The sequence below is a fragment of the Aspergillus ibericus genome, assembly GCF_003184845.1.
Source record: "Aspergillus ibericus CBS 121593 unplaced genomic scaffold BO80scaffold_83, whole genome shotgun sequence".
NCBI lineage: Eukaryota > Fungi > Ascomycota > Eurotiomycetes > Eurotiales > Aspergillaceae > Aspergillus > Aspergillus ibericus.
The window spans coordinates 36,515-62,586 of NW_020292181.1; the positions used below are offsets into that span (position 1 = coordinate 36,515).

Consider the following 26,072-nt stretch of genomic DNA (forward strand, 5'->3'; position numbering starts at 1 on the left):
CACTTACAGGTTGCAGCTTACTGTTGCAGGTGTACGGAGTATACTATTTGGCTTTAAGAGGTATTGGGCAGGCTGTACAATACGGCATTCTTGTAAAGAAAAGGGGCCAAATCCGGTCTCATCAGGTGACTTCGTATTTCGGAGTCGGAGCCTCGCAGCCTCCGCTCCGCTCCGGCCAGATGCAACGACTCCGATGACTTCATCTCCCTTTGTGGAGCACGCATGTCCTCGCAATATGAAGCCACCAGTACGGGCTTGTACCAACTGTGTCCGAGCAAAGACCAAATGTACTCCCCAGGACTCCGGGCCGTGTGAAAGGTCCGTCCCATCCTCCGATCCATGCTCGTGGCTAATCGTGCAGATGCGTCCGGTTGATGAAGCCCTGCCAGCCATCCCCGCCCGTACGTAAGCGCCGGACGGGGACTAAAGCTTCGGCAAAGGATGTGCAGAAGCTGGAGGAGAAACTGGATGGGCTGGTCAATATCCTCAGATCTGCGACCCAGCCGGGCTTGTTGAACGGGGCCGTCTCCGCGGGGCATGTAGTTTCGAGCCATGCAGAATCTGTATCTTTGTCGACGCCTCTAGCTCAAGGCGCACCTATTACTCCGGCCAGCTCGATCGGACATCCTGAAACCGTCGCTCAGACTTTCGAGCCCAATGACAGCGATGCAGCTTCGTATCTGAATCGGTTTCGTTCCGACTTCATCGGCCACCTGCCCTTTCTTGTCATCCCAGCCTCTCTGACAGCGACTCAGCTACGTCAGGAGAGTCCACTGCTCTGGCTAGCGATCATGACTGTTGCGTCCACCCGCACCATGCAGCAGAGAGGCTTGTCTAAGCAGATTCGAGAGCGATTCGGCCGCGAGGCCTACGTAGAGGGGACCAGGAACATTGACTTTCTCTTGGCCGTTCTAGTGTATACTACCTGGGACCATCACTACTCCTTTGACAAGCCGATCTTCACCAGTTTGCTACAGCTGGCTATCGCGATTCTCTATGACCTCGGTCTGGACAAGCCGCCGTCCCAGGACCCCGGTCTTCTACTCAGCTATGACCTGAAAGGCAACAGTCGGCCGTCCCGTTGCTCCCGGTTGCCCTCTATGGAAGAACGCAGAGCGTTGCTCGGCTGCTATCTCGTGAGCTTCACGTAGGTATGATGATTATCTTTATATGCACTTCTAATGTGTCCAGGTCAAATCTCTCACGAAACGGTGAGCCTCTTCAGTGGACACCCTATTTCGACGAGTGTCTTCGTGTCGTCGAAGAACGAAACGAATCGGCGAACGATGCCTTGCTGGTACAGCTGGTCAAACTGCGACTCATCACTGCAAAAGCAATGGACCCGGGGACAAACCCGACTGATGCCCACTTCATGCGGCCATCAGCCTCCTTTTATTTACAGTCACTTCAAAGACAGGTCCATGACTTCAGATCACGCATTCCCTCCGAGCTAGCCGATAACAGTATGTCGAACTCCCGGTGGTGAATTTCGCTAATGCATCCAGAAATCCTGCAAATGGAGCTGCTAAACACGGAGATGATGATCTATGAAGTTGGCTTCTCTTCCCCAGATCTCTTCCCCCCCCAGTCAAATCAACACTTCGAGTGCCTGTTTGCCTGCCTGCAGACCATCAAGTCCTGGACGGACACTGTCCTCACCTTTCGGCCCGAAGAATATGTCGGGTTTACCTGCTTGATATGTTCCAACATGGCGCGTAGTCTGGTGAACCTGTATCGTCTCACCACGTGCGACTATCCCGTATGGGACCGCAAGCTGGTGCAGGAATCGGTAGATGTGTCGTCGGTGCTGGAAATCGCAGCACAGCGCTTTTCCCAGGTCAAAGATGCGGCTGGACTCGATCCAGAGGGCTCCGAGCATCTCGATTTCTTCATGATCATGGCGGCGAAAATGCAGGCTATGAAGATGTCCTGGGATACGGTCATCGTCCCGACCACAGCAGACTCGTGGACTCCATCCGCGGATGACCTGGAAATGTTCTCCAACGAATTCCTCACGATGTGGAATTGGTGATTAAATCGTAGTGTCATTTCGCGAAATCTGCTGTCAGGTGTGGTACACCAATAAGGCGCAGATCCAAGGTCCAGCTCGGAGCGGAGCGTCGATGAGTCCACCTCCGAGTCGGGTCTCCCAACGCGCCCCTATAAGAGCGCCACGACATACTTTGTTTCTCTTTATTATTTTTCGTCATTATCAGTCTTCCTTCCTCTCTAACCTTTCTCTAACCTTCTTTCTCTAACTTGTTTTTTGTTCTAACCTTCCTTGACATCTACATCATGGGCTTCCGATCGGACCGGGATATCCCTGATCTCACGGGTAAAACTATCCTCGTCACCGGAGGAAACATCGGCTTGGGAAAGGCCTGTGTGCTCGAGTACGCCCGGCATCATCCCGACCATATCTGGCTTGCTGCCCGCAACCTGACCAAGGCCCAAGCCGCTGCCGACGAGATCAAAGAGCAAGTGCCCGACGCACCCATCCGACTGCTTGAACTCGACCTGACCTCGTTTGACTCCATCAAGCGGGCTGCACAAGAGTTCGCCGGCTCGTCTCAACGGCTCGACATCCTGATGCTCAATGCCGGCATCATGGCCTCGCCTCCCGGCTTGACCCAGGACGGCTACGAGATCCAATTCGGCACCAACCACATGGGCCACGCCCTTCTGACCAAGCTCCTGCTGCCGATTCTGGAGCAGACCGCCCATGCCAATGGCGACGCCCGTGTCGTCTCTCTGTCCTCCGATGGCCACAGCCTCGCACCACCGGGTGGCTTCCAGTTCGACACGATCAAGACCTCCGGCGACAGTCTCAGCGCGTTGGCTCGGTACGGCCAGAGCAAGCTCGCGAATATCCTTTGGATCCGGCAGCTAGCAGTCGAGTACCCTGCTTTGACTACCGCGTCTATCCATCCGGGGGTCGTGAGTACGAATCTATTGAGTGGGGCGACGGATGCTCCTTGCATTGCCCGGGTGTCCCTGCATGCCGCCAACTCCATGGGACTCCTTTCGACAGTGGAAAAGGGAATCCGCAACCAGCTGTGGGCGTCTGTATCGCCCGAGGTCAAGAGTGGCGAGTACTATACGCCTGTTGGAGTGTCAGGGAAGGGGAAAGCCATTGGGAGGGACATGACCTTGGCGCGGAAGCTCTGGGATTGGACGGATGACGAGTTGAACCGTTTCTTGTCGGCATGATTATCTATACCTGTGTTTGGATCTGTATCATACGTATATCTCCATCATTGCATCATACTACTACCATTCCACTAAACCCCCCACCCCCCCTTCCAAACCTCAATAAACACATCCTACCCCCTAAGAACCACCATCAATCCTCATACCTCCTCCCATCCGGATACCCCATATACCCCTCCAATTCCTTCAAATCCGGCATACCCGCGGGGCCCGGCATATACCGCCAATTCTCCCTCTCGGTGGTGCCATTCCACCAGATCTCATTCTTGTGCAATGCGTCCATGATCTTCGGCGCATCAATATACGTTCGGACCTCGACCATTTGGTTCTCGTGCCACCGCGTCACCCATACGTTTATGATGTCGAATGCGTCGCCTGGATACAGCATTAACATATGCCCTTCCCCATACCTTCCCCCCAAAAGAATAATAGATAAGATGGAAGGGGATGAGGGTAAATACCCGAATTCATAACCCCCCTAAACCTTACCTCCTGAACCGACCACCGACTCTCACACCCCCCATGAATCGCCACCGGATGAATCTCAAACCTCTCCTTATGATCCATAAACAAGACACTAACTCTCCGCAACGCATTCACGTAGAAATGCAACAAGTCCGTGTAATGGCCCGCGATGGGGTGATGGCCGACGACGGTGAAACTGACGTTTTTGTGGATGAGGGTGAAGAGCTTCGTCATGTCTTTTTCGAGCGTCTTGAAGGAGTCCCAGATGTGGGGCTGCGAGGGGTAGGGGCATTCCAGGGTGGGGTTTTCGAAGGTGAAGTTTTCGCGGGTGGGATCGGGGGTGAGGATTGGAGGTATGGGGGAGGGAGAGGGAGGGGATGGGGGGATGAGGCCGTCGCCGGTGCAGTGGTTGTTGGGGTTGGTGGGGGGGATGAGGCCGGTGCCGTCGCAGGAGGAGTCGTCTTTGATGTTTGGGGGGGATGGAGGGGATGGAGGGTTAGGGTTGGGGGGGATGGTGAGGGTTAGTTGATCTTGGGGTTGGTGGGCATGGTTGGTGTTGAAAGGGAGGGTGAGGGTGAGGACGGTGGTGGTGAGGGATAGGGCTGGGAGGAGGTGTTGGAGGAGCATAGGTGATGTTATGGTTTCGATGTATGACTTCGTATGGATAATTCATATAGATAGATGATGTGGATAGCTATGTAGGTCTAGCTGTTTTATATGAAGTGTCCGATGATAATCTGCCGAATGTCACCGTTGAAGTCGTTGTATTATAGGTGCAACGGGGTGGCATACAAGCAGTTATAAGTAAAAACCCGATGCTGTGTGGAACTCGCCGACATGCAGCGCTGATTGGCACACTGAGTTGTACCATCTTCAGTGTTGAGCACCGAGTCAATGGTGCTGGTTGACAGTGTCGAGTATCTGGTGGTCTACTTATAGTCCACCATCCATGATCCATCCTCGTATGTTGTGATTGCTCCTGGTATATACCGTACCAGTCATCACGGTTAGACTAACTATTTAGTTATACTATTTATATTAGTCAAGGTATACAATTGGACCTATCACTTAGGTAATATTTAGTCAAGATCTGCCATCTATCAGCAACCCACCCACCAAGTGGAGAGTTACATCAATAGTGAGTCATGACCAACGCTGGTGGTTCAATGGAAGGGAACCAGCCCCTGTGTGTTCACCCATGGATGGCTGAGAGTGGTCCTCCGTCGTCCGTCCTCTCGGACAGTGGAGTGAACTATCCAGAATCTGTGTAAGGCACGAACTGGCTTGCAGACAATGATAGTGGCCACTGGCCACTGGCGACGATCGGCGTGAGTCAACGCCGTGAATAAATTTCCAAACTTTCCCAGGCCGATAGCGGGCGACAATGGCCACCCTCCGATTGGCCGGAAGGGGACCAGTCGGTGAGTCCTTGGCACGTGCCGCCCGACCGGCCCGGCCAGCGCACTTTTTCCCTTCTTTTAAGCCCGCCTCCTCCTCCTCCCCCGTCCGTTCTTTCTTTCTCCTCCTTTCGTTCTCTCCATCCCCAGACTGCCTGCCCCCAGTAAATGTCCATCTAAACACATCCATCTCCTCTCTTCCACCCCCCTTTCTACCAATCCCAGTGACTGGTAACAGCACAGTCGCGCTTATGCGTTTGGCACCTTCCGTCTTCACTTCTCAGGTATGCAGTCCTCAGCCTTGACTCATCCAATTGACACTAATCCATTGTCTAGGACTACATCTCGGATCACCTCTGGAAAGCTTCCGGAAACTTCTGAATCCACCCACAGCAACCGGCTTCTCTACATCCAATCTCACAATGTTCGCTCGTGTCTTCAAGGCCATGCCCGCCCGGGCTCCCGCCTTCCCTTCCGTGAATGCCTCCATCCAGTCTCGCTTCATGGCCACCGTTCGTCAGGGACGTCCGGCCCATGAGCGTGCCACCTTTACGATCCGAGATGGCCCCATCTTCCACGGCAAGTCCTTTGGAGCCCGCTCCAACATCTCCGGTGAAGCCGTCTTCACCACCTCCCTCGTGGGATACCCCGAGTCCTTGACCGACCCCTCCTACCGTGGTCAGATCCTGGTTTTCACCCAGCCTCTGATCGGTAACTACGGTGTCCCCTCCGCCGAGAGGGACCAGCACGGTCTGCTCAAGTACTTCGAGTCCCCCAACCTCCAGGCGGCTGGTGTCGTCGTGGCCGATGTGGCCGAACAGTACAGCCACTGGACCGCCGTTCAGAGTCTCGGCGAGTGGTGTGCCCGCGAGGGTGTGCCCGCCATCTCTGGCGTCGATACCCGTGCCATTGTCACCTACCTCCGTGAGCAGGGTTCTTCCCTCGCTCGTATCACCGTCGGTGAGGAGTACGACGCTGACCAGGACGAGGCCTTTGTCGATCCCGAGCAGATCCACTTGGTCCGTCAGGTCAGCACCAAGGCTCCTTTCCACGTCAGCGCGGCCGATCCTCAGTGCCACGTGGCCGTCATCGACTGCGGTGTCAAGGAGAACATCCTGCGTAGCCTGGTCAGCCGTGGAGCCAGTATCACTGTGTTCCCCTTCGACTACCCCATCCACAAGGTCGCTCACCACTTCGATGGTGTCTTCATCTCCAACGGCCCCGGTGACCCGACTCACTGCCAGGACACCGTCTACCACCTCCGTCGCCTGATGGAGACCTCCCAGGTCCCCATCTTCGGTATCTGCCTGGGCCACCAGCTCCTGGCTCTGGCCAACGGTGCTCGCACCATCAAGCTCAAGTACGGTAACCGCGCGCACAACATCCCCGCGCTGGACACCACGACGGGACGCTGCCACATCACCAGCCAGAACCACGGATATGCCGTTGATGCCTCGACCCTGCCTTCCGACTGGAAGCCCTACTTTGTCAACCTGAACGATGCTAGCAACGAGGGTATGATCCACAAGACCCGTCCCATCTTCAGCACCCAGTTCCATCCCGAGGCCAAGGGCGGTCCTCTGGACTCCTCTTACCTCTTCGACATCTACCTTGACAGCGTCGTCAAGTACAAGAACAGCCAGCTGGCGTTCCACCCCAACCGGAACACCGCCCCCAGCCCTCTCTTGGTCGATCTCCTGGCCAAGGAGCGTGTTGGCGTTCAGCCTACCATTGGCATGCAGAACGTGGCTGCCGCCGCTGCTGCTGCCGTTGCTGCTGCTTAAAAGGCTATGTCATTGGAACGGGAGTTTGGTTGGGTTGGTTGGATTTCGGTTGTACATGATTTGGTTCGGTAATAGTTTGGGTACATTTGATTCAATACATATTCATCACTTCTACTTTACTTCCTGTAGTCGTACAGCCCCGCATTGTGTAACCTCTCCCCCAAGAAATGTCTTTGCCATCCACCGAAGCAAGCTGGTCACTGTGCCTTAGGCACCAAGGCATTATCTCCATGCCGGCACCATCTCTCCCGCGAGTGTACTCCGACATAACAAAACCAAGGTCGGGTGTCATTGCAACAATACACATACAAATCAATAACATACCCTACTCACAATACATGCATTCCACACTGCATCCTTCCAGACTAAATCTACCAAAGGAATAAACAATACCGCAGAAGAAATCATCGAATTCCATAGCATACGCATACACATACACATACACAATCAACATGCGAGTCTAATCTCATACATACATAGTACATAGATAGCTCCATAAGAAAGCAATCAAGCCAACCGATGTGGAATGGATCGGTCCAGCCGGAAAGGAAGAGTATGGATACATCTAGTACAGAGGAAGATTGTACGCATCAAAATCATACACCCAAGTCTGGTACGACTCCTCGTCCCAAACGCAGGTCAATTCGGTGCCGTTCTTAACGTAAAAGGGACGTAGGGGCCAGGCGCAGAGTTCCTGGTGTTCGCCGGTGTTGGAGCCCTCTTGGACGGTGGCGTTGAGACGGTCGGGTTTCTGGCCGTTCTCGACCCAGTCGATCAGGGTGAGGAGGGTGGTTTGGGGCCAGCCGCCGTTGGGCTGGTCGGAGCTGTAGGAGCAGTGGGCGGCGCCAGGGACGAGGTAGAGACGGTTCCAGTCGTTGAGGGCGGCGGTGGATTCGTTGAAGGAGAGGGAGCCGTACATCTGTTGACGGACGGATTCGTGGTAGTGGACGGAGGAGCCGGTGGGGATGCTGGGGTCGGATTCGCCGTGGACGTGGATGATCTTGCCGCCTTTGCTGTGGAAGGGGGTGAGGTCGGGCCAGGTGGTCTGGAGGACGTCTTCGTAGCGCTGCCAGCCGAGTTCCATCCAGTCTTTCATGGTGTCGTAGGTGACGTTGTCCATGGTGGAGAGGTTATCGACGTCGAGGAGCTCGAGGAATTTGGCGACCCATTCGCCGCCGAGGGAGGTGATGTCAAGTTCCCATTCGCCGGTCTCGGAGTTGTATTGAGTTTCGGCGTCGTCAAAGGTCGCACTGGGCTGGTACCAGATGTAGGCACGCTTGCCGTCCAGGGTCTTCAGGCCTTCGAGGATCTTGGCGGCGACGGCGGCACCCTCCTTGCTGACGGTGCCGTTCTGGGCGGGGGTGGTGTTGCTGGTGGAGAGACGCTTCTTGAGGACGGTGGTGGTCGTCTCAGCCGGGCAGTAGTAGGGTGCGCCGATGGTGCTGTTGATGTTGAAGTGGAGCTTGCAGAGATCGGTGCGGGAGACAACACCGTCCTTCTTTCCGTCGAGGGCGTCGCAGGCGGCGATGGTCAGGTTGTTGATCTTCTCGAGCTCACAAGGAGGGGGGTAGTATCCCATGGTCTGCTCGACCAGGCCGGGGAAGAGGTGGTTGGGCTGCTTCTGGCCGTAGCGGATGGCAGGGGCTCCGATGACAGCGCCGTCCCATTCTTCAGCAAAACGCTGGACCTGAGACCAACCCTCACGACCACCCCTGGTAGTAGGCGTAGAGCTTCTCGGAGCTGCCGAGGTCGAAGAAGTTCTTGGTAAAGGCCTTGCCGATGGCGCTCAATTCGTAGTGGGCCTGGTATCCGAACATGTAGAGGGCTTCGCGGTCAATGGTGCCGTTGGCCTTCAAGAACACGGCATCGAATTCGGTGGAGAAGCCGCCGAAGCCACCGTCGGTCTGGCCGGAGGCAGCTCCGTACATGACACCACCGGGCAGGTCCGCACTGTCGCCGTTGATGGCGTAACCGAAACCACCGGTAGAGAGCCAGCGGTTCTGGAAGTCAGCGGGGGCCGGGAGCCAGAACTGCAGCAGGACCTGATCATCGAGCCCGTTGTGGCTGTAGGACAGGGTCACGTTGCAGAAGTCAAAGGTGGAGGCTGCCCAGAAGGCTGTGGCGGCGGAACTGTAGTTGTAGACCGGGTTCGCCGTGACGGATGAGGTGTCAACGGTAACGCCCATGAGAGGGCTGCTGGGGGCCACGGAGCGAGCATAGGTGGATGTGCAGACATCCGCCAGACTGGTCGCCTGGGCAAGAGAGAGAGTGGCCGTGCCGGCCAAAAGGCTCATCTTGGAGCGCATGGTGGAACAAAGGAGCTGAAGGAAAGAATGTGAGTGTGGAAGGAGAGTGCTTGCCAGGATGGACAGACAGGCAACCTCCAGCCGGCAGTCGAGTGACTTTATACCAGTCGAGAACTCGAAGAACGCTGTTGTCTGATGCCATTGTCATCACCATCATGTTATTGCCTCACCACCACTGTCGTTGTATCTAGATTAAGGAGGCCAAGCATCGCTGGCCCACCGCGGGAGAACCGTGAGCAAGGCAGGAGACAGACGAGCCATTGGTCAATGGCGAGAGATGTACGCGTCCCTGGAGTCGGATAAAGATGCTCATCGGCCGTCCCGCGTCAGATCGTCAGGCGCGGTTTGTGTCATCTGTCGGACCGATTCGCTCAGTTTAACTGTATCCTGACCAAGCTCCCTCCCGCAGAGTGGATGGCATAATTGCTAGCTTACCTAGGAAATGGACGGGCAGCAGTTGTGTCTCAGAGGGCATGGCTGTTGTTCCTTTGGAAGAGGATAAAAAGAGTGGAAGAGGTGACAAAGTAGTTGCGAAGGGAAGAAAGACGGCAAGGACGAGGCATTATCCGGGGCAGATAAAAGCCGAACGAGTCGGCCCAATTGCACCGACAAGGAAAGTCAAGCCTGAGGCTAAGCTTTTGGCGGCCGGCAGTTGGGGGCCTGGGGCACGGATGCCGCGCGTGCCCTGACAGCATTAATCAATGCGCTTACACTAGATACTACTTACAATCAGTCAAGACACCCCTTCAGTGGTCCGCTTGCGTTGCAGAAGCCCGAAGAAGGTGAGAACATTGGGGAACATGGAAGCGATCGGCGGGACATCTGCAGCTGCTCCATATTGACCACACCACCCACCCGTTCGCCGGCTGGGGGAAGAAGGGCTCTTCCATTCATCCCGGAATAAAAGCGATCGGCAGAGAAAGTCCCCGAACCTGGTATCTACTCCGAACAGACATCATGACAGGCAATATCGACCGTGTTGTTAAACTATCTTCCGCTCATTTAGCAACAATCGACACCACATCCTCATCGCACACCACATGCCCCAATCCCACCCGCTGGGGGATATGTCGCGCACTCGCGCCCCAGACCATCGCATACTTGAACGTCTCCTTCAAGGTCCGGTGAATGTTGTCGCACACATCCTCAATGGTCGAGTTGCTGCGGCAGATCAGAGCCTCGGAAAAGTCAGGTTCCTCTCCCTTCCTGTAGGACCATTAGCATTCTCCTCACTAGCGACACCGGTGTATGGCATAAGACGAACCGTTTCGTGTAGATGCGGATCAAGCGGAGTTCCTTCCAGATGCGATCCACGACGTCTTCAACGCCCAGGTCCAGTTCACAACTCATGACAGCAGTGTAGGGCTCGCGGGCTAGTTGGTCGAGGAAATCCAGGCTGACGCCGTCGATCTTGTTGTAGACATAGAGACTGGCGTGTGTTAGATTTCAATTAGGAAGATGGAGAGAGGGGCTGGGATTACCATCTGATGTATTTACGGTGGTCTTTCATGATCACGTCGATGAAGTCGTCGATAGTGGCTGAATCATGTGTTAGTCGTGCCATGGAAAATGTGGCCTACGAACGTACCATATTCATCCCGGACCAAGACTTCGCAGTTGAGCATCTTGTAATCGCGGAGAACGTTGTAGATCATCTTCTCGTCGAGGAACTTGGGCGGCGTCTGGAAGGTGATCTTCATACCACCCGCCTTCTTCTGCTTGAGGTAGATGTTCCTGCAGTCCAGTTAGCCAGACTCCTGAGCGACACTAGGGGCATACTCACGGAGGCTCCTTGTTCAGCCTGATGCCTACGGCATCTAATTCCGCCTCCAGCAGCGCTCGTTGCTCAGCTCGTTTCGTGGCATCCAGGACCATGAGAACGAGATCACTAGTCTAGACAAACTTTAGTTCTCATCGCTCCAAAGACAAACATAGTAGAATTAAGACAAACCTTGGCAGCAGAAATAACCTGTCTTCCTCGTCCCTTACCCTCCGAGGCACCCTCAATGATACCCGGCAGATCAAGAATCTGGATCTCCGCGCCTCCATACTCCAGGACACCCGGAATGGCAGTGAGGGTGGTGAACGCATACGCAGCCGTCTCACTCTTCGTCTTGGTGATCTTGCTCAGGAAGGTGGATTTACCGACGGACGGAAAACCGACGAGAGCCACACGCGCATCACCACTCTTGCTGACATCGAAACCGACACCACCGCCACTGGAGCCACCCGTGGGTTCCAGGAGCTGGGCGCGCAGTCGGGCGAGTTTTCTGTGGCAGTCAGTATGGTTCTATATGGCGGGGTAGATGTGAAGATGATGGGGGAGAGGGGGGAGGGGTGCTGACTTACCCCTTCAGTAGACCAAGATGGTACTCTATAGATAAAGTACATTAGATCTATACTAGATGAAATCAACTGGGCATCAGTTCGCACCTGTGGCCTTGTTCTCTGCACTTGATTAGCATGCGGGGCTATCGAGATTTGATATGATGGGATACTTACTCTGCGTCCTGCGCATCTCATCCTCAATCCTGTCAAGCAAAAATAACAGTAAGCAAATATGCCATCAGACAGTCACACCCGATTTGCAAGATCAGACATACTCCTTGATCTTTTCCGTAATGTTCACCATCTTGACGGTTAAGAGCCCCGCGGACTCGATTTCTCAGATACAGCACACGACACAACCAGACAGCAGAATCCAAACTCCACAGCAAGCCAAAGCACACGGGTCTCTATCACACAAGCGAAAATCGCACCGAAAACCGACGTGACCGCAGCGCAAGATCAAGAGCGAGTCGAGACTGGGGAATCACCTCAAAATCGTCCGCCACGCCAAGCAACCTCCCGCTTACGTAACATCACCACCTCCGGCGGAATCAAGTTCGACTTCACCTCACTTCCTCCAGCCCATCCATCTCCAACCACACCGCAGCCATGGCCGAAACAGCAGACACCCCTCCCCAGGAGGTCCTCCAAGAGACCGCAGAACAACAACCAGAGGGTTCCGAAACCGCCCTCGTGCCCACCGACGAAGCCCAAAAGAAAACCAAAAAGATCATCCGCCGCAAACGCCGTCCAGCTCGCCCCCAAGTCGACCCAGCCACCATCAAATCCGAACCTCCCCCGCAGACCGGCCAGATCTTCAACATCTGGTACAACAAATGGAGCGGAGGCGATCGCGAGAACTCCTACTTGAGTAAAACCGCCGCGGTCTCGCGGTGCAACATCGCGCGAGACAGCGGATACACGCGCGCCGACAAAGTGCCGGGGTCCTACTTCTGTTTGTTTTTCGCACGCGGTGTGTGTCCGCGCGGTGCGGAATGCGAGTACCTTCACCGGTTGCCGACGCTGCATGATCTTTTTAACCCGAATGTGGATTGTTTTGGCCGGGATAAGTTCAGCGATTATCGCGATGATATGGGTGGTGTGGGTTCGTTTACGAGACAGAATCGGACGCTGTATGTTGGACGTATTCATGTGACGGATAATATCGAGGAGGTGGTGTCTCGGAATTTCGCCGAATGGGGACAGATTGATCGCATTCGTGTGTTGACGTCACGGGGTGTGGCGTTCGTGACTTATACCAATGAAGCGAATGCGCAGTTTGCTAAGGAGGCCATGGCGCATCAGAGCTTGGATCACAGTGAGATATTGAATGTGCGGTGGGCTACGGTGGATCCGAATCCATTGGCGCAGAAGCGGGAGGCGAGGAGGTTGGAGGAGCAGGCGGCCGAGGCGGTGCGGAGGGCCTTGCCGGCGGAGTTTGTTGCGGAGTTGGAGGGAAGAGATCCGGAAGCCAAGAAGAGGAAGAAGATCGAGGGTACCTATGGCTTGCAGGGATATGAGCCGCCGGATGAGGTGTGGTTCTCCCGGGCCAAGGAGTTGGAGGATGCCGGGAGGGCGGGCCAGTTGGAGGCTCCGGAGCAGCCTTTGATGATTGAGCCTGCATCTTCGTCGACGGCTTTTGCTCCTCAGGAGCCTGAGAGCAGTGGCATTTTCTCCAGCTCTTCCGTCGCAGCGTTGAAGGGTCTAGCAGGCGGCAGTGTCACAACACAGCAGGCACCCAAAGCCGCTGGGCCGCTGGTCGCTTACGGGAGTGACGATGATAGCGAGTGATTGACGTACATTAATGCATTCTTACCTGTACTATAGCAAAGATACCTGAAAATGTGCTTTACTGGGTTCATCCATTATATGGCTTCTATTGATGGCTAATATAAACGCTTGTTTGCATGGCATAATCGTGGGTATACTTAGAGAAGAGATTCGAACAGCAGATACAAAGACACATAACACATGCAACATCTCACATCAATCACCTGTCGTTTCCACATCCGAGGTCATAATAGATGCATGACCCTGTACGGTAGTTATATATGAACGCATTGCTGAAACTCTCCATCCCATCTACACGGCTCTCGTTGGCAAGGTCGAGCAGCAGTTCATGGACCTGCGTGAGATACTTTCGTTCCGTCAAGGGTGCATTTTGAATGACCGCGCGCCAACTTTCCGGATCCGAAAGACGAGTGTCCCTGATGGCCTCTAGTAGCTCATCGCGGGTATCTATGGCGGCAACTGGGCCGTTTAATGCATCCTCGACCACCTCGCGAGATCGGAACAAGGCTGGAGAGGTTAGCGGGATCCTTGTATCGTAGATAGAAGTGACATACCCGACTCGACTATATTCCGACGATTCGACTTCTTGCTCCGGTGCTGGGGTACAAGAATGCGCACATCGCTGAACCGTTCATTGAATGAAGGTCCTGGGTCCGCCTGACTGGGTAGACGAGACTGCCGGAGAGGATCGACTGCGCCATCACGTTGGTAGCGCGCACGGATCTCATTTCGAAGCCAAGGCACGAGTTCAGAACCCCGAATGTCGTACTCTTCCCTTGGGAAGAGACTCTTGACCTTGAAGCCCCTCTCCTGACTGTCTTGCTTGGCAATGACAATCCAGCCATGGCTGTTGTCTCTGTACTTATTCAGAAGTTCCTCTAGCGAGGAGGCATCCACAGCCAGCTCTGCACTGACGTCATTGAGCCATAGATCCTGGACGATTTTGATGCCCATCGTACGTAATACGGTGGGATCGAAACTTGCGACAAGCACATCGCACTGCCAGCGGTTAGCCCTGGTTACTCAAGAGATTTAGTTCGGCTTACCCTTCGTGTCTTCCAGAAAGATCCAGTCTCCATATCAATATGTTTTGTCGGAGTCTTAGCAGGTGTCCCCAGATATTCAAGCATAGACGAGCTGAGACGGTCCCAGCTCAAATTGAAGCCGACAGCGTGCGCTTGAGAGCGACTCGCCAAGACCTTGGGGCGGAACTCTTGGACCAGCGAGTCATATCGCCCGCCTGCTGCAAAGACATCACGTCGCTTGCTGTCAAAGACACACTGGAAAAGAATACTGCCTCGAAAGAACTTGTCATTGAGACTTCCAAGAGGATTCATGTAGACCTTCCGCTTGACGTCGAAGTTTTGCAGATAAGCTACAAGTAGGTTGATGCGAACAAAGATGGGTGCCAAGCGCTCGGCAAACTCTGTGCCCTGCATGATAACCCGCAGTCGTTTCTGAACTTGCTTGGGGGAGTCTAGGTCAATTAGTCACTGTTATATCTAGCCAGAAAGAGGAAGGGGGCACTGCAAACTAACCTCGGAAGTCGAACCGAGCCAGGTCATCCAGCGAGGTGGAGGCAACACCGATGGCCGGGGAGCGAAGCTCACTCCGGATTTTCTGCATGGTCCACTTCCCAACGTTCAGTTTGCTGACAACTTCCTTGACACGCGGGATCTGAGACGGCGTTACCCGACAGAACTCCATGATCAGCTGAAGCAGGTCCGAATGATTGATCAGGAAGCACATGGGTGAAGATCTCAGGGGAGGAAATTCTTCGATGATCTCATCGAGCACCTTGATGACTTCGGCTTCTTTCAATGCCAGGTCCAAAGCGTTGTGTGATACGATATCGAAATCGACCTCTTTATGGGTCCTGGGCTCGCCACCATGGGGTAGCTCTCGGTAGACGGTTCCAAACGCAAAGGTTTTTTCCAGTGAAGGGTCTTGCCGTGGAATAGCACGCGCGTTCGGCATGGTCAGATCGAAGGGCAGCTGAAGCAAGTTGCCAGAAGAGTCGAGCAATCTGACGGCGCCGTTGTTGTAGTGTTGAGACCTGGGGAACAGCATCTGCCGTGGGGTTTCCACTGCTCCGTGCCGGCGAAAGATCGAGGTCAGCTTTTCTTTGACCAGCCCTTGAATCAGCAACTCGTTGGCTCCTGGGGTCCCGCGCGAGTCCATATCCCAGGCGATGTCTTCAAACTTCTTTGGCGACTGGGAGAAGATCCCGGATAGGATCTTCTTGTAGTCAGGCGAATTAGGATCCGAGAGTAGATGCATGATCGCACGCCTGAAGGTTTCTTCCTCGACCTGCAGAGGGATCTGTCCGCTATGCAGCAGATCCGAGGCGGAAGGACGTTCGCTCGGGTTGTGGCTGAGCAATGACTCGATGATCCTGCCCTGCACCACCTTCTCTGAATCCTGAAACGTGGATGGCAAAGTGTGGTGCTTCTCCCGTATAGCCCGCAGGGTCTGGTCACGCTCCATACCGGTGGGTAAGGAATGGCACATCTCAAAGAAGATGACTCCCAGAGAATACATCTATATTTGGGTTAGATTGCACTCTCCAGTTCCCGATTCTTTCTACTCACATCGACTTTGTCATTGTAGTTGCCTGTGAAGCCAGACTTCATTTCCGGGGCGACATAGTATGTTGTGCCCAGACTGCGAGTGAAATTGCCTTCAAAGTCTGCGGCGGAAGAAGAGCGCACAGCTGTCGTGAACTGGCCACTGGTGGCCAGGCCAAAGTCTCCGATGCGGGGGTTATTGGCTACATCAATGAAGATGTTGTCTGGCTTGAGGTCACGATGGATGATGCCATGGCCGTGGATATGGGTCAGCCCGTCCAGGATTTGCCGGAACAGACGCCAGGACCGGTCGACATCGTCATACAAACCATTCCTTATCAAGTCGCGAAGAGTCTTAGGCAATTAGCATCAGCTGGGCAAAGTTGAATAACCGCCACGAATAAACTTACATGCTTCTCGCAGTACTCCATCTGAATAAAGAGCGTGGTCAGCACGGGCCTACCCTGGGAACCGGACCTCGTCCGACTGAGCACCCTGCTTGTGCCGCTCTCGGTGTCGTAGGTCTCGGACATGTCATCTCGGTCTCCGTTCGACAAGGTTCCGTCATTATCCTCATCGCTGTCGGAGCCAAACTCAATCTTAGGGTACCCGCTGGAGCTGATAAAATCAAGCCCGCCTGTGCTATAATCATAGGCCCGCGTGTCCCGACTAGCGGAGATGTCACTCCCCGTGGAAGAGATGGCTTCCTCGTCTACGTAATCATAATCCTCCTCAATCCACGCAGTATAGTAGCGTACTACGTATGGGTGATTTAGGCGGGACAGCAGCATGATCTCCGACAATGTGTCTTTCAGCGCCGCGGTAGACTTCTGAGCGATCTTTTTGACCGCATAAAAGCGACCATCGAGCTTATTTCTCGCCTTAACCACCTGGCCAAATCCTCCTTTCCCCAATCTTCCAGCTTCATCAAAATCCTGGTTGTACCGCGAAAAGGCAGGCAAGCCGCCGAAAGAATCGAGGCGTGGACGCCTCGGCAAGGAGATTGAATTTGAAGCACTTGTGCGAGCAATTAAAGGCGTATCAACACGGAAGAATTCCGAAGGCTGCAGTTGAAAAGCAGTAGGCCGCTTCTTTGGGTCAGGCCTGAAGAACTCATGGAGCAGGTCCTGCAGGGCAGTCGATAGGCCGAGTGTTCCCATCAGCGCATTGGCCGATGTATAACGCTGCAGCACATCCATTCCGAACCCCATTTGCAAAAAGGCAATACCCAAGTCCCAAACGTCAGTCTTCATAGTTGGCGGTGCACCGTCCGATGTCAATTCGGGCGGCATCCAGAATGGTGACTTCGACGTCGTTAGCAACCGCTTGCTAGCGGGAGAATCGGGAAGAGCCTCTTCAATTGCGGCTCGCAATTTAACAATCGTCCCTCCGGTCGGAGTTCGGAAGAGCAGGATGCGACCGCAATGGATATTGCCATGGACAAATCCACTGCGGTGGTAGAACTCCAGAGCTTCCAGCAACTGAATCGTCCAGCTGCGGAGTACTTCAACGGGTACAGTCCCCACAATGTCCAGAAACTCGGCCAGTGTTCCTTTATTCGAATATTCGAGCAGGGCATAGACTGTCCAGATGCTGTCCCGAGTATCCTGCACACCCAAGGGTCTGGATATCTTAAACCCAACAAAGTCGACAAGATTCGGGTGGCGTAGTTTCTTCAGGCCTTCCAGCCTGTCCTCGCTCGAGCGCATCTTCTCTCGAAATGCGAGAGGCTCAATGTCCTTCTCATCCAGTGAAACTTCTTTCAGGACCAAAAGAGGCGCATGGGACCGATTGTCGGAGACGACAGGTCGGACGGTGAATGTGTCCTTCGCCGGACCGCTTTGAAGGAGTGATTTCCCGTAAACAGCTCGGAAGACCAGAGTGGCCTGGTCTGTGTCCGTCATGGCTAACGGTGGATCGAAGGTGATCGCGCCGGGAATATTACCCATAGCATCCGTGTCGCCAATCGCATCCAATCCAGAAGTGCGACTTTTACGTCGAGATATCCGTGCCTTTGTCCGCTCTCGGATCTTATCCTCCAAGAGCTGCTGCAGGGCACGTTCCTCTTCTGCTGTGGCAGCCTCCTGTTTCCGGAGCTCCTCCTGTCGCTCCAACTCTGCGCGCTGATTGGCGGCAGCTTCTTGTTCCATTCGCTCCTCCTCTAGACTGGGGAGATCCTTGTCCTGGGCCTGCGCCTCCGCGACGTCTTCAAGGACATCCTGGATGGACACGGCGAGCTCATAGATCATCTCGGAGCCCAGGAGGGTCTTCGGCTTGTTCCGGACAATGTCTTGTATTCTCGATCGAGCGCCTTTCCGGAGGTCGTCTAGGTTTTCCAGGGAAATGTTGGGAAGGGTCTTGGGGTAGGTGGTCGGCAGCTCGACCAGCAATTCAAGGTGGACCTCAGGGTTGGACAGCGCTCGTAGATGAAGCTTAAACGCGACCCCAGAGGATTGCTGAATCATCCCTAGTCAGCAATCTGCCAGTAGAAGTCCATGCGACAACATACCTGCCAGGCGGAGCGCCTGTGCTGTACCTCTTCAAAATCATCGCCGTAGATGGAGCGCAAAGCTTCAACTTCATTCTGGTGGATCTCCTGGTAATTGGTAGGAGCTAGTACGGGGGACGAGAATGGCGGCGAGTCTGGAACGAGCTGCTTCTTCTCCACTCGGGGAGAGCCGTTCTTGGAGGCATTGTTGAAATTCTTCTTCTGCTTGTGAGGCATAGCGGGGCGTTGTCGGGCGGTGTGGGAGATGTGCACCTAGATCGAGTTGGCCTTTGCCACGAAGAATGGTGACAAAGATGCAGCCGAAGCTGCAGCCCTCTATAGCTCAGCAGGGGACATGTCTGAAGCAAAGAATTAAAGGGAAAAGATCGTAAGTGAAGGGAAGAGGTGAGTGGGTTGAAGAGAGGGAGTAGAAGGGGACAACGGGAGGGATAGTGAGGGAAACCAGCACCAGCAGCAAAAAAGCGGTCTCCTGCTGGGCTGGTATATGAACGCCCGACCAGGGGGTCCGCCCCGTCGTTTTTCCGCCGACCGCCTTTGGGGCGGCAGCTCGTGACTGGGGCATCACCGCCCGTAAACAAAGCACAGCGCTCCACGTCAATCCCCTCCTCCATCGACCCTCTTCCCGGTCGCCAATGGTATCGCTGGTGCCATGCGTGTCTCGTCCAGTCCGGTAATCTGAACACAACCTTGTCCCTGCAGACGCGATGTTGGGGTGGATCACTGGGCAGGAAGACCAGGTCGCAGGTGCGTGTCTGCTGTCGAGCTGCTTGAGGCGCGCGCCCTCCCCCAATTGCGGTCCAATAATGGCCGTGCAATTATCTGACCGATTCCCAACCGCGGCCACCGCGCGTTGACTTGTTTTTCTAACTTGTTTATCCCCTTAGACAACTCAAGGACCGGAGAACCACCCGAAACGCCCGCTCCCGTGTTTGCGATCCGCGCCTTCAAGAGCGCCTTGTTTGGCACCCCCGGTGCCGATGACGACGTGACCGCCGACCGTACCATCAAGACAAAGCAGCCATCGGCCAATCAGCGCCTGAATGACCGGCTTTCCTTGAAGCCATCGATTGGAACCACCAGAGATGCTTCCAGGGCTACCAAAGCCGACATGGACCTGGCAATGAACGCGATGGCCTCGCCTACAAAAAGCATCCTCGTGACCCCCGGAACCGCATCCAACCGTCGAAAAACCGTCTCGTTCGGCGACAGCGTCGTCGATAACGAACGCCGACGGGACGACCAAGCCACGAAATCTTCCAAAACACCAACCTCCTCCTCCAGCAATTTCAGCAGCCAGTGGTCGGCCAACTTATCCGACGGAAAATTCAAGCCTCGCAGTAAACTCACCCAAGCCTTGATGGATTCGCGCGACAAGTCTTCCAAGAGCACGGAGCTCTTTTCGTCACAAGACGCCGAGCCCAACCCCTCATCGGAGGTCGGCACCAAGATGGCATCAACGGAAGACGACAACGACGATACCATCAACCTGAACGAGCCCCGGTCGCAGTCTGGAAAATACTGGAAGGCCGAGTTTGATAATTACCGGACCAAAACCACCTGGGAGATCAAGAAGCTCATCCAGTACCGCTCGGCCGCGAAAACGTACGCCAAAAAGAAAGATGAAGAAGCGTCGCGATTGGCCGACAAGCTGAGGGAGGAAGAGATTAAAGTCGCCGAGATGGAGCGTCACGTTACCCAACTGGCATCGACCATGGTCGGCGAGAGTCCCAATGCGGATAAAGAGAAGCTGGTGCAGGATCTCACCAAGCAGACCGCGTTAGCTTTGCAATACAAGCACCGTGTTACCTCACTACGCAAACTACTAGAACGGCACGGCGTCGTAGGAAACGAAGTCGACGATATCGCTGAGCAGTCCGAAACCGAAAGTTCTTCCGAGAAGGCTACCCAAGAGCTCCACAAGACCCAGCAGGCACTGGAGGAGGCAAAGACCAAGATCGGGGAGATGAAGCTTCAACATTCCGACTTTACCAAACTACAAGATCTCGCCCGCAGCTCTGAACAGAAGGCCTCCGAGCTGCAGAAGGAAAACGCGTCGCTCAAACAAACCCTCGCCCGGGTGAAGCAGGAGATGAGCAAATACGAGGGGCGGCGCAAGGAGAAGGAAGCCAAGCTGAAGCAGCGGGAGGCGAAACTGGAGACGCGCATCCAGGAGTATCGGGAACGCTTGAAGACGGCCTCGCAACAGCACCGCGATCACGAGGAGGACCTGAAAGAGTCCTTCAACGAGGAACGCCGTCGCATGCAGGAACAAATCGACCAGTTGAAGATCAAGCTCACCGCGATCGAGAGTCTCCCTCAAACCCAGGCGCGAGCGCGCCACTCCGACAGTCCTCGCAAGAACTACACCGGTGTCCACGTGTTCGACTTTGCGCAAAACAGCCCCCAGAAACACCTGGAAGACGACAACACTGCCGACATCGACGAGCCACCCAGCCCGAGCCCGCGGGCCAAAGAACGACGCTCCTATCCCTCTAGATACACCACAACAGGCGACCTCGACCTGAAACGAGCCATGAAAGCCATGGGCATCACCGATGAAGACCAACTCGCCTACCTTGGCGAATCCATCAAACCTCCCAAATCCCGCTACCACACTGACGATGAACAACCTACCATGCCGCCTTCCTCCCCACCCGACTACCCTCACCCACCCACCACTCGCTCACGCCCCAAACAGAAGCCTACCAACCCCGACACCTACCGCAGCCTCTACGCCCCAACCTCCACGACCATGACCTCCCTTGCGCACCACCTCGCCAACAACCTAGACGACAGCCACCGTGTCCGTCTCCGTGCCCGCCGCTCCCCCTCAAAATACAGCCTCGACGCAGTCTCCGCCCTCCCGGACTCACACGTCCTCGACCGCGCCAAGCGCCGACAAAGTCTTGCCGCCGTCGTCCCTCGGGACTCGATCCCGATGGACCGGAAGCTCCAAGCGCAAGCCCGCCTCAAGCAGCGCAAAGAGGAATCCCGCAAGGGAAAGGAGAATATGCGGGCATACACAAGCCAGCCGTTATCGGTCCTTGAACCTATCTCTTAATGATTTCTACGTCGAGGTGAAATGGAATGGATGATACACCTGAAGATCATTCTCTTGTCATGAGTAGTACCTTGTCTTGTCTACTCCTCTTTCCTTTGTCATGGAATAGGTAGTCCTGTCATTGTCATTATCACTGTCCTTGTCCTTATCCTTGTCTGTTATGGGGTCTGGTTGGTTGGTGGGTCTGGTCGGTCTGGTTTGATATGGTATGGTATGGTATGGTGCGGGATGGTATGGTACGGGTTCCTCTATCGTTGACACTGTTGTTTACTTAGCTTATTGCTCGTATGTAATCTTTAGTTCTTATTATCTATGACCTCCTTACATACTATATATTAATATAGTTTAGTTAGTATGGTCCTGTGTATGGATGATGAATGCATGATAAGTACAACTTGCTCTCCTACTCCTCGTTTTGCTATCCTTTCACTCATAGAGGTACAACGGAAACGGAGTTCTAAAGCGTCGTTCAATATATCCCAACATCTTTTGTGTGTAGGTTGTAAGTACTCCGTAGGTATGCACCATGTCTTCGACATACCCATCTAATTCTATCTAGATTCTATTCACACTCTACTTCAAGCCTTCCCATCACAGAAAGACACAACGGCCCATTTCCCACTCCAAGCCCATTTACGGGCCTCGTCGCCTCCGCCGTCGGGCAACTGACGGAGTTGTTCGTCGACGCCGGTGGGCAGACCGACCACGACGTCTGCCTTGCAGGTGCGGAAGGCCATTACGCGAACACCGGATTTCGGGCCCAACGGGCCGATGGCGGTCGTGAAGGGGGTGGTGGGGTCCCAGGTGGACTGGTCACATATGCTCGTTAGTGGATAGATCAGGGAAGGTAGAAGGAGGGTGGAGGGGGGTGCTTACGTCGTTGGTTAGCTTGCGGTAGTTGAGATCACCCTTGAACAAGACCAATTCGCTCTCTTTCAGGTCGTTGAATAGGTCTGGTGCTGTGTAGGGCATGCGCCAGTAGCCTCCTGGGGTGGTCCAGAAGGTGTGAGGGCGGATGATGAGCTTTCCTTCCTGGTGGAGGTGGCTCCAGTGGTCGAAGAGGAATTTCACCTCGGAGACTTCCTTCTCGGAGAGGGGATCGAATGTCTTGCCGGAGTCATCGGGGGCAGTGTAGAAGCCCTGGGCGTCGGAGAGGGCGTCGATGAGGGCCGCAAAGTCCGGGGGCGTCACGTCCGAGACGAACCAGGGGATCAGCTTGGGGTGGAGCACGACGGTGGTGGCGAGACCGGCGGAAAGGAGGTAGCCGGCGAGGATGAGGTCGACGAAGAGCTCGAAGCCGGAGTTGTCGAGGACAATGTCGACGCGACGTTCCTCGTTCTTGCGCTCGCGGCGGGCTTTCTGCAGGACATCGAAGGCGGCGTCGAGGTCATTGACGAGGATGTTCTTCTCCGAGGCCTTGCGGGCTTCCGAACCCTGGAGTTTCTGGATGTCCTCGTAGGTGAGGGAGGTGAGGAGGGAGAGGTCGGTGGCGTTGCCCCAGAGGCAGATCTCGCACATCTCTGAGAAGAGGATGCGGTTGGCTTGCTCAATCTGCTCGGGGTCCTTGCCCTCTGTGCCCTTCTCTGCTTCCTCCGCAAGCTCCTTGTATCGTGCGGCGAGTTCGAGGACGGCGGGACGGGACGACTTGAAGGTGGACATCTTCTGGCGGGCAAACACGTCATAGCCCTTCCAGTGCTTGGAGAGGGAGAAGAGGGTGCTCAGGCGTCTGTCTGATTGCTGTCAGTATGCTGCATGCTGTGGAGGTCAATCGCATGTACAAAGGTAGCATTCCGAGTATAGCCATGAGACGTGATGCCACGAAGGGTTTCCCCGCTGTTCCAGTTCCTTGTTGTACTCCGCAATGTCTGGCAGGCCATCCTCCGGGAGGGGACTGACACGGTCAATGACTGTCTGATCGGTCATGCTCGTAGGATGTAAAATGCTCACGTCAACTGTCTGTTATGCTGGAGCTCATATTTGAAAGCCGCGAGCTTCTCGATGATCGCTTTTCCTTCCTGGGCCTTTTCCTCGTCGGTCACGGCACCGACACTACGATGCAGGTCGTCGATCGCACCGGTCTGAAGCGACAGTTAGATAGAGCTGCAACTTGGAGTAATAATGCCTACCAGGATGACGGGCCAGCGCTCGCGGGCGGAGACCGAGGCGAAGCTGCCCTTGTCGGACGTCAGATACTGCGCTGGCGAGGGGAACGCGGGGTTAGTCGAGCGCTGCAGAGGGGCGACGTCACTCACGGGTCTGGGGGTCGTATTCCATGGTGACGGAAATTGAAATTGTATAATTATATTAGGAAGATAATGACGACTCGAGGAGTAGGAGTAGTAGGAGTCAAAAGAGAGAAGCCAAGAGTGGAAGAGATGGGATCGCGGGGTTGCTGCGGTCGGAAAGCCCCGACTCACCACCAACGCTTCTATCCAATTACTGCAACAATCAACTAGTATAAGATCACCCTACAGCCAATTCAACGCCACTAGATTGCACCTGCGGACAACTCAACAGGCAAAACATAGATGATATAGATATAATATATAGATGGTCATTCCGCTATGCAAATCCTCAAGATCGTCGTCAATCCGTCCGTAGACACATCGCCCTCGTACTGTATCCCAAGGCGTTCAGCATCATTCCGAATCCAAAATCTGGACTCCTTCCGTCCGGTGGCGAGGATTCTCGCCAATCCACCGTGTCACATAGCTGGGTAGCTCACATCATCGACATGAGGGAGCTTTGCGCATAAGCCTGGAACATGTTAGCGGTAGTTCAGTGACACATCATCTCGACTTACCATCGGCTTAATGTCCGGATGAGGCACAGCCTCAAAGACCTGGTACTCCAGCTTGAGCTCGGGCCCGATCTTGATAAAGGCACCCTTGTTCTCCGTGGTGTCACAGTACTTGGGCGCCGAGAAGACGGTGATACACCGTCCGTCGTGTTCCACTTCGTAGCCTTCCATGCGCACCTCGTGCGAGCGAATAATCGCCTCGAGGCCGTTCTTCTCACAGAACCGCTTGGTGACATCCGGGCCGAACTGCAGGCCAACACCGCGCTTGCTGGGTCCGCGACCGGGTTCGGTCTGCGGGTCCGTCCAGAGCATCTCCATCATCAAGCCCTGCTGTCCGGGCTGGCGCTGGTTGTGGCGGTTCAGCTTGCGGATGTCATCCAGCGTGGTGTTGTCGTCCGAGAACAGGCCGCCGTGCAGCACGAGGAACTTGTTGCCAATCAACGTCGCCAGGGGCAGAGCCGAGAACGACTCCGAGAAGACCTTGAACACCGTCTCGTTGTACTTGGCCTTGCACTCGCCCTCAAACCCGTACACCTTGTTCATGTCGTCCGTCTCATGGTTACCCCGGTTGAGGAAGATGCCGTTGGGGCGCAGCCACTTGTACGCGTAGAGCAGCAGCGCAATCTCCGTCGACCACGATCCACGGTCGACGAAATCACCGTTGAAGAGATAAGCATGGGTATCGCTGGGGTATCCGTTGAGGCGGAAGATCTCCAAGAGATCGAAGAATTGACCTAAACCATCAGCCCATTCCCAACACCGAACCAGACCAAAGCTGAAGACTCACCATGCGTATCACCACAAACCGTCAACCTCTTCCCCTCCTCCACCCCAATCTCCACCATCGTAGGCTCCGCATAGACCAGATCCTTAACGGCCTTGATTATTTGGAACGCATACTTGCGATGAATCTTCTTCCCGTTCTTAAACCGCTCAATCATATCATCAATAAACTCCTGTGTCATCTCCTTCTCCAACCGCACACCATCATAGCTCGCATCCACAGCCATAGAATCGATATCCAGATTCTCAAACGCAGACGGCGGATCGCCGACCTCAATCGCCTTCTCGAACTCCAACCGCCGCACGAGCTTCTCGCACTCGCTCAACTTCAGCTTCGCATCGCGGTTCCCGGGCTCCCTCTTAATCACGGCCTTGAAATCCTTCAGGGCATCCTTGTAGTGCAGAATGGCGGAATTCGCAAGGGCTCGTCTCCAGTACGCCTACACCAGTTAGCGATGCACGCCCCCCCCCCCCCCAACCCAGCAACATCAACGAACCTTGGTGTAGTTCGGGTCCAGCTCCAGCGCCTTGGAGGCATCCGCGATCGCAAAGCCATACGCCTCGAGTTTAATATGTGCCTAAGCAGCGCAGCATCAGCATCCTCACACCCAACCAACCCCCCGTGCCCGAGCCAGAGTCGGAGCCAGAGCAGTGGAGTACCACCTACCTGAGCGCGATTACTAAAAAACGACGGCTCCTGATCATACTTCTCAATGGCCTTGGTATAAAAATCTATCGCAGTGGGCCACTCATGGTCCGCAAAGGCTTTATTCCCCTGCACCTTGAGGGCAGTGGCGGCCTCTTGATCGGAAGCCATCGGCGCAGGTCTTTCGAAGGAGGGGTTTTGGCAAGAGGGCACGAGAGCTACCGCGTGATCTAACAACCGATGAGAATTTTGATTAGCTTATGCCAAGTATATATATATATATATAAGACCGAAAAGAAGAATCTGAACACAATGAAAGAAATCAGGACAAACCCACCGTTCGTTCGTTCGTTTCGTGCCTGGCTGCGCCTTCGGTCTTCTTTATCGGAGGCGACTTTGGCATTACTTGAAACTCCGTTTTCTCC

General features: G+C 54.7%; 11 protein-coding genes across 11 annotated transcripts; 5 read left to right on the plus strand and 6 right to left on the minus strand.

Annotated features, from left to right (window-relative positions):
- Window positions 1–235: 235 nt before the first annotated feature.
- On the plus strand, window positions 236–2,032 carry BO80DRAFT_369499 (Zn(II)2Cys6 transcription factor; the record flags this gene model as incomplete). Its single annotated transcript, XM_025716396.1, has 4 exons — window positions 236–318; window positions 362–1,147; window positions 1,192–1,463; window positions 1,506–2,032. The coding sequence occupies 4 exons, from the start codon at window positions 236–238 to the stop codon at window positions 2,030–2,032; spliced, it is 1,668 nt and encodes a 555-aa protein (XP_025569488.1).
- Window positions 2,033–2,164: 132 nt separating this feature from the next.
- Window positions 2,165–3,281, plus strand: BO80DRAFT_278020 (oxidoreductase, short-chain dehydrogenase/reductase family). Its single transcript, XM_025714899.1, has one exon. It carries the CDS (start codon window positions 2,296–2,298, stop codon window positions 3,208–3,210), a length of 915 nt encoding a protein of 304 aa, XP_025569489.1. The 5' UTR covers window positions 2,165–2,295; the 3' UTR covers window positions 3,211–3,281.
- Window positions 3,282–3,343: 62 nt separating this feature from the next.
- BO80DRAFT_419603 (uncharacterized protein) lies at window positions 3,344–4,302 on the minus strand (the record flags this gene model as incomplete). The annotated part of the gene is made up of 2 exons (XM_025718314.1): window positions 3,344–3,585; window positions 3,672–4,302. The coding sequence occupies 2 exons, from the start codon at window positions 4,300–4,302 to the stop codon at window positions 3,344–3,346; spliced, it is 873 nt and encodes a 290-aa protein (XP_025569490.1).
- A 1,050-nt stretch (window positions 4,303–5,352) lies between these two features.
- cpa1 (carbamoyl-phosphate synthase (glutamine-hydrolyzing) CPA1) lies at window positions 5,353–6,902 on the plus strand. Its single transcript, XM_025714900.1, has 2 exons — window positions 5,353–5,356; window positions 5,409–6,902. Exon 2 carries the CDS (start codon window positions 5,495–5,497, stop codon window positions 6,854–6,856), a length of 1,362 nt encoding a protein of 453 aa, XP_025569491.1. The 5' UTR covers window positions 5,353–5,356; window positions 5,409–5,494; the 3' UTR covers window positions 6,857–6,902.
- A 519-nt stretch (window positions 6,903–7,421) lies between these two features.
- BO80DRAFT_487970 (tannase and feruloyl esterase) lies at window positions 7,422–9,472 on the minus strand (the record flags this gene model as incomplete). The annotated part of the gene is made up of 2 exons (XM_025723563.1): window positions 8,672–9,472; window positions 7,422–8,568 (listed from the first exon to the last, which is right to left on the minus strand). The coding sequence occupies exons 1-2, from the start codon at window positions 9,160–9,162 to the stop codon at window positions 7,422–7,424; spliced, it is 1,638 nt and encodes a 545-aa protein (XP_025569492.1). The 5' UTR covers window positions 9,163–9,472.
- Window positions 9,473–10,005: 533 nt separating this feature from the next.
- On the minus strand, window positions 10,006–12,053 carry BO80DRAFT_278065 (putative GTP binding protein (Gtp1)). Its single transcript, XM_025714901.1, has 10 exons — window positions 11,766–12,053; window positions 11,665–11,693; window positions 11,596–11,610; window positions 11,512–11,536; window positions 11,114–11,432; window positions 10,946–11,055; window positions 10,751–10,896; window positions 10,644–10,701; window positions 10,427–10,591; window positions 10,006–10,368 (listed from the first exon to the last, which is right to left on the minus strand). The coding sequence occupies exons 1-10, from the start codon at window positions 11,792–11,794 to the stop codon at window positions 10,161–10,163; spliced, it is 1,104 nt and encodes a 367-aa protein (XP_025569493.1). The 5' UTR covers window positions 11,795–12,053; the 3' UTR covers window positions 10,006–10,160.
- A 17-nt stretch (window positions 12,054–12,070) lies between these two features.
- cwc2 (active spliceosome conformation promoter CWC2) lies at window positions 12,071–13,410 on the plus strand. Its single transcript, XM_025720635.1, has one exon. The coding sequence runs from the start codon at window positions 12,100–12,102 to the stop codon at window positions 13,279–13,281; it is 1,182 nt and encodes a 393-aa protein (XP_025569494.1). The 5' UTR covers window positions 12,071–12,099; the 3' UTR covers window positions 13,282–13,410.
- On the minus strand, window positions 13,341–18,794 carry cpcC (putative protein kinase (Gcn2)). The gene is made up of 7 exons (XM_025720636.1): window positions 18,358–18,794; window positions 16,259–18,304; window positions 15,873–16,202; window positions 14,820–15,822; window positions 14,328–14,758; window positions 13,836–14,280; window positions 13,341–13,788 (listed from the first exon to the last, which is right to left on the minus strand). Exons 1-7 carry the CDS (start codon window positions 18,571–18,573, stop codon window positions 13,481–13,483), a joined length of 4,779 nt encoding a protein of 1,592 aa, XP_025569495.1. The 5' UTR covers window positions 18,574–18,794; the 3' UTR covers window positions 13,341–13,480.
- Window positions 18,795–19,045: 251 nt separating this feature from the next.
- Window positions 19,046–21,718, plus strand: BO80DRAFT_430117 (uncharacterized protein). Its single transcript, XM_025720637.1, has one exon. It carries the CDS (start codon window positions 19,466–19,468, stop codon window positions 21,416–21,418), a length of 1,953 nt encoding a protein of 650 aa, XP_025569496.1. The 5' UTR covers window positions 19,046–19,465; the 3' UTR covers window positions 21,419–21,718.
- Window positions 21,719–21,996: 278 nt separating this feature from the next.
- Window positions 21,997–23,692, minus strand: BO80DRAFT_369470 (damage-control phosphatase ARMT1 family protein; the record flags this gene model as incomplete). The annotated part of the gene is made up of 6 exons (XM_025716392.1): window positions 21,997–22,227; window positions 22,295–23,148; window positions 23,197–23,309; window positions 23,366–23,496; window positions 23,545–23,615; window positions 23,671–23,692. The coding sequence occupies 6 exons, from the start codon at window positions 23,690–23,692 to the stop codon at window positions 21,997–21,999; spliced, it is 1,422 nt and encodes a 473-aa protein (XP_025569497.1).
- Window positions 23,693–23,745: 53 nt separating this feature from the next.
- Window positions 23,746–25,805, minus strand: ppt1 (protein serine/threonine phosphatase PPT1). Its single transcript, XM_025714903.1, has 5 exons — window positions 25,665–25,805; window positions 25,499–25,579; window positions 25,006–25,430; window positions 24,222–24,952; window positions 23,746–24,175 (listed from the first exon to the last, which is right to left on the minus strand). Exons 2-5 carry the CDS (start codon window positions 25,555–25,557, stop codon window positions 24,140–24,142), a joined length of 1,251 nt encoding a protein of 416 aa, XP_025569498.1. The 5' UTR covers window positions 25,558–25,579; window positions 25,665–25,805; the 3' UTR covers window positions 23,746–24,139.
- Window positions 25,806–26,072: the final 267 nt, after the last annotated feature.

Bases quoted from the DNA above. Each gene is read 5' to 3' on its own strand.
- BO80DRAFT_278020 (XM_025714899.1), top strand. From the start codon at position 2,296: ATGGGCTTCCGATCGGACCGGGATATCCCTGATCTCACGGGTAAAACT.
- cpa1 (XM_025714900.1), top strand. From the start codon at position 5,495: ATGTTCGCTCGTGTCTTCAAGGCCATGCCCGCCCGGGCTCCCGCCTTC.
- BO80DRAFT_278065 (XM_025714901.1), bottom strand. From the start codon at position 11,794: ATGGTGAACATTACGGAAAAGATCAAGGA. The intron at 11,433-11,511 runs GTAAGTCAGCAC...TGACTGCCACAG, and splicing joins CATCTTGGTCTACTGAAGGG to AAAACTCGCCCGACTGCGCG. The intron at 10,702-10,750 runs GTACGTTCGTAG...CACATGATTCAG, and splicing joins CTTGGTCCGGGATGAATATG to CCACTATCGACGACTTCATC.
- cwc2 (XM_025720635.1), top strand. From the start codon at position 12,100: ATGGCCGAAACAGCAGACACCCCTCCCCAGGAGGTCCTCCAAGAGACC.
- cpcC (XM_025720636.1), bottom strand. From the start codon at position 18,573: ATGCCTCACAAGCAGAAGAAGAATTTCAACAATGCCTCCAAGAACGGC. The intron at 14,281-14,327 runs GTAAGCCGAACT...AACCGCTGGCAG, and splicing joins CTTTCTGGAAGACACGAAGG to TGCGATGTGCTTGTCGCAAG. The intron at 13,789-13,835 runs GTATGTCACTTC...TAACCTCTCCAG, and splicing joins TCGGAATATAGTCGAGTCGG to CCTTGTTCCGATCTCGCGAG.
- BO80DRAFT_430117 (XM_025720637.1), top strand. From the start codon at position 19,466: ATGGACCTGGCAATGAACGCGATGGCCTCGCCTACAAAAAGCATCCTC.
- ppt1 (XM_025714903.1), bottom strand. From the start codon at position 25,557: ATGGCTTTGCGATCGCGGATGCCTCCAAGGCGCTGGAGCTGGACCCGA. The intron at 24,953-25,005 runs GTGAGTCTTCAG...CTGATGGTTTAG, and splicing joins GGTTTGTGGTGATACGCATG to GTCAATTCTTCGATCTCTTG. The intron at 24,176-24,221 runs GTAAGTCGAGAT...AACATGTTCCAG, and splicing joins ATCCGGACATTAAGCCGATG to GCTTATGCGCAAAGCTCCCT.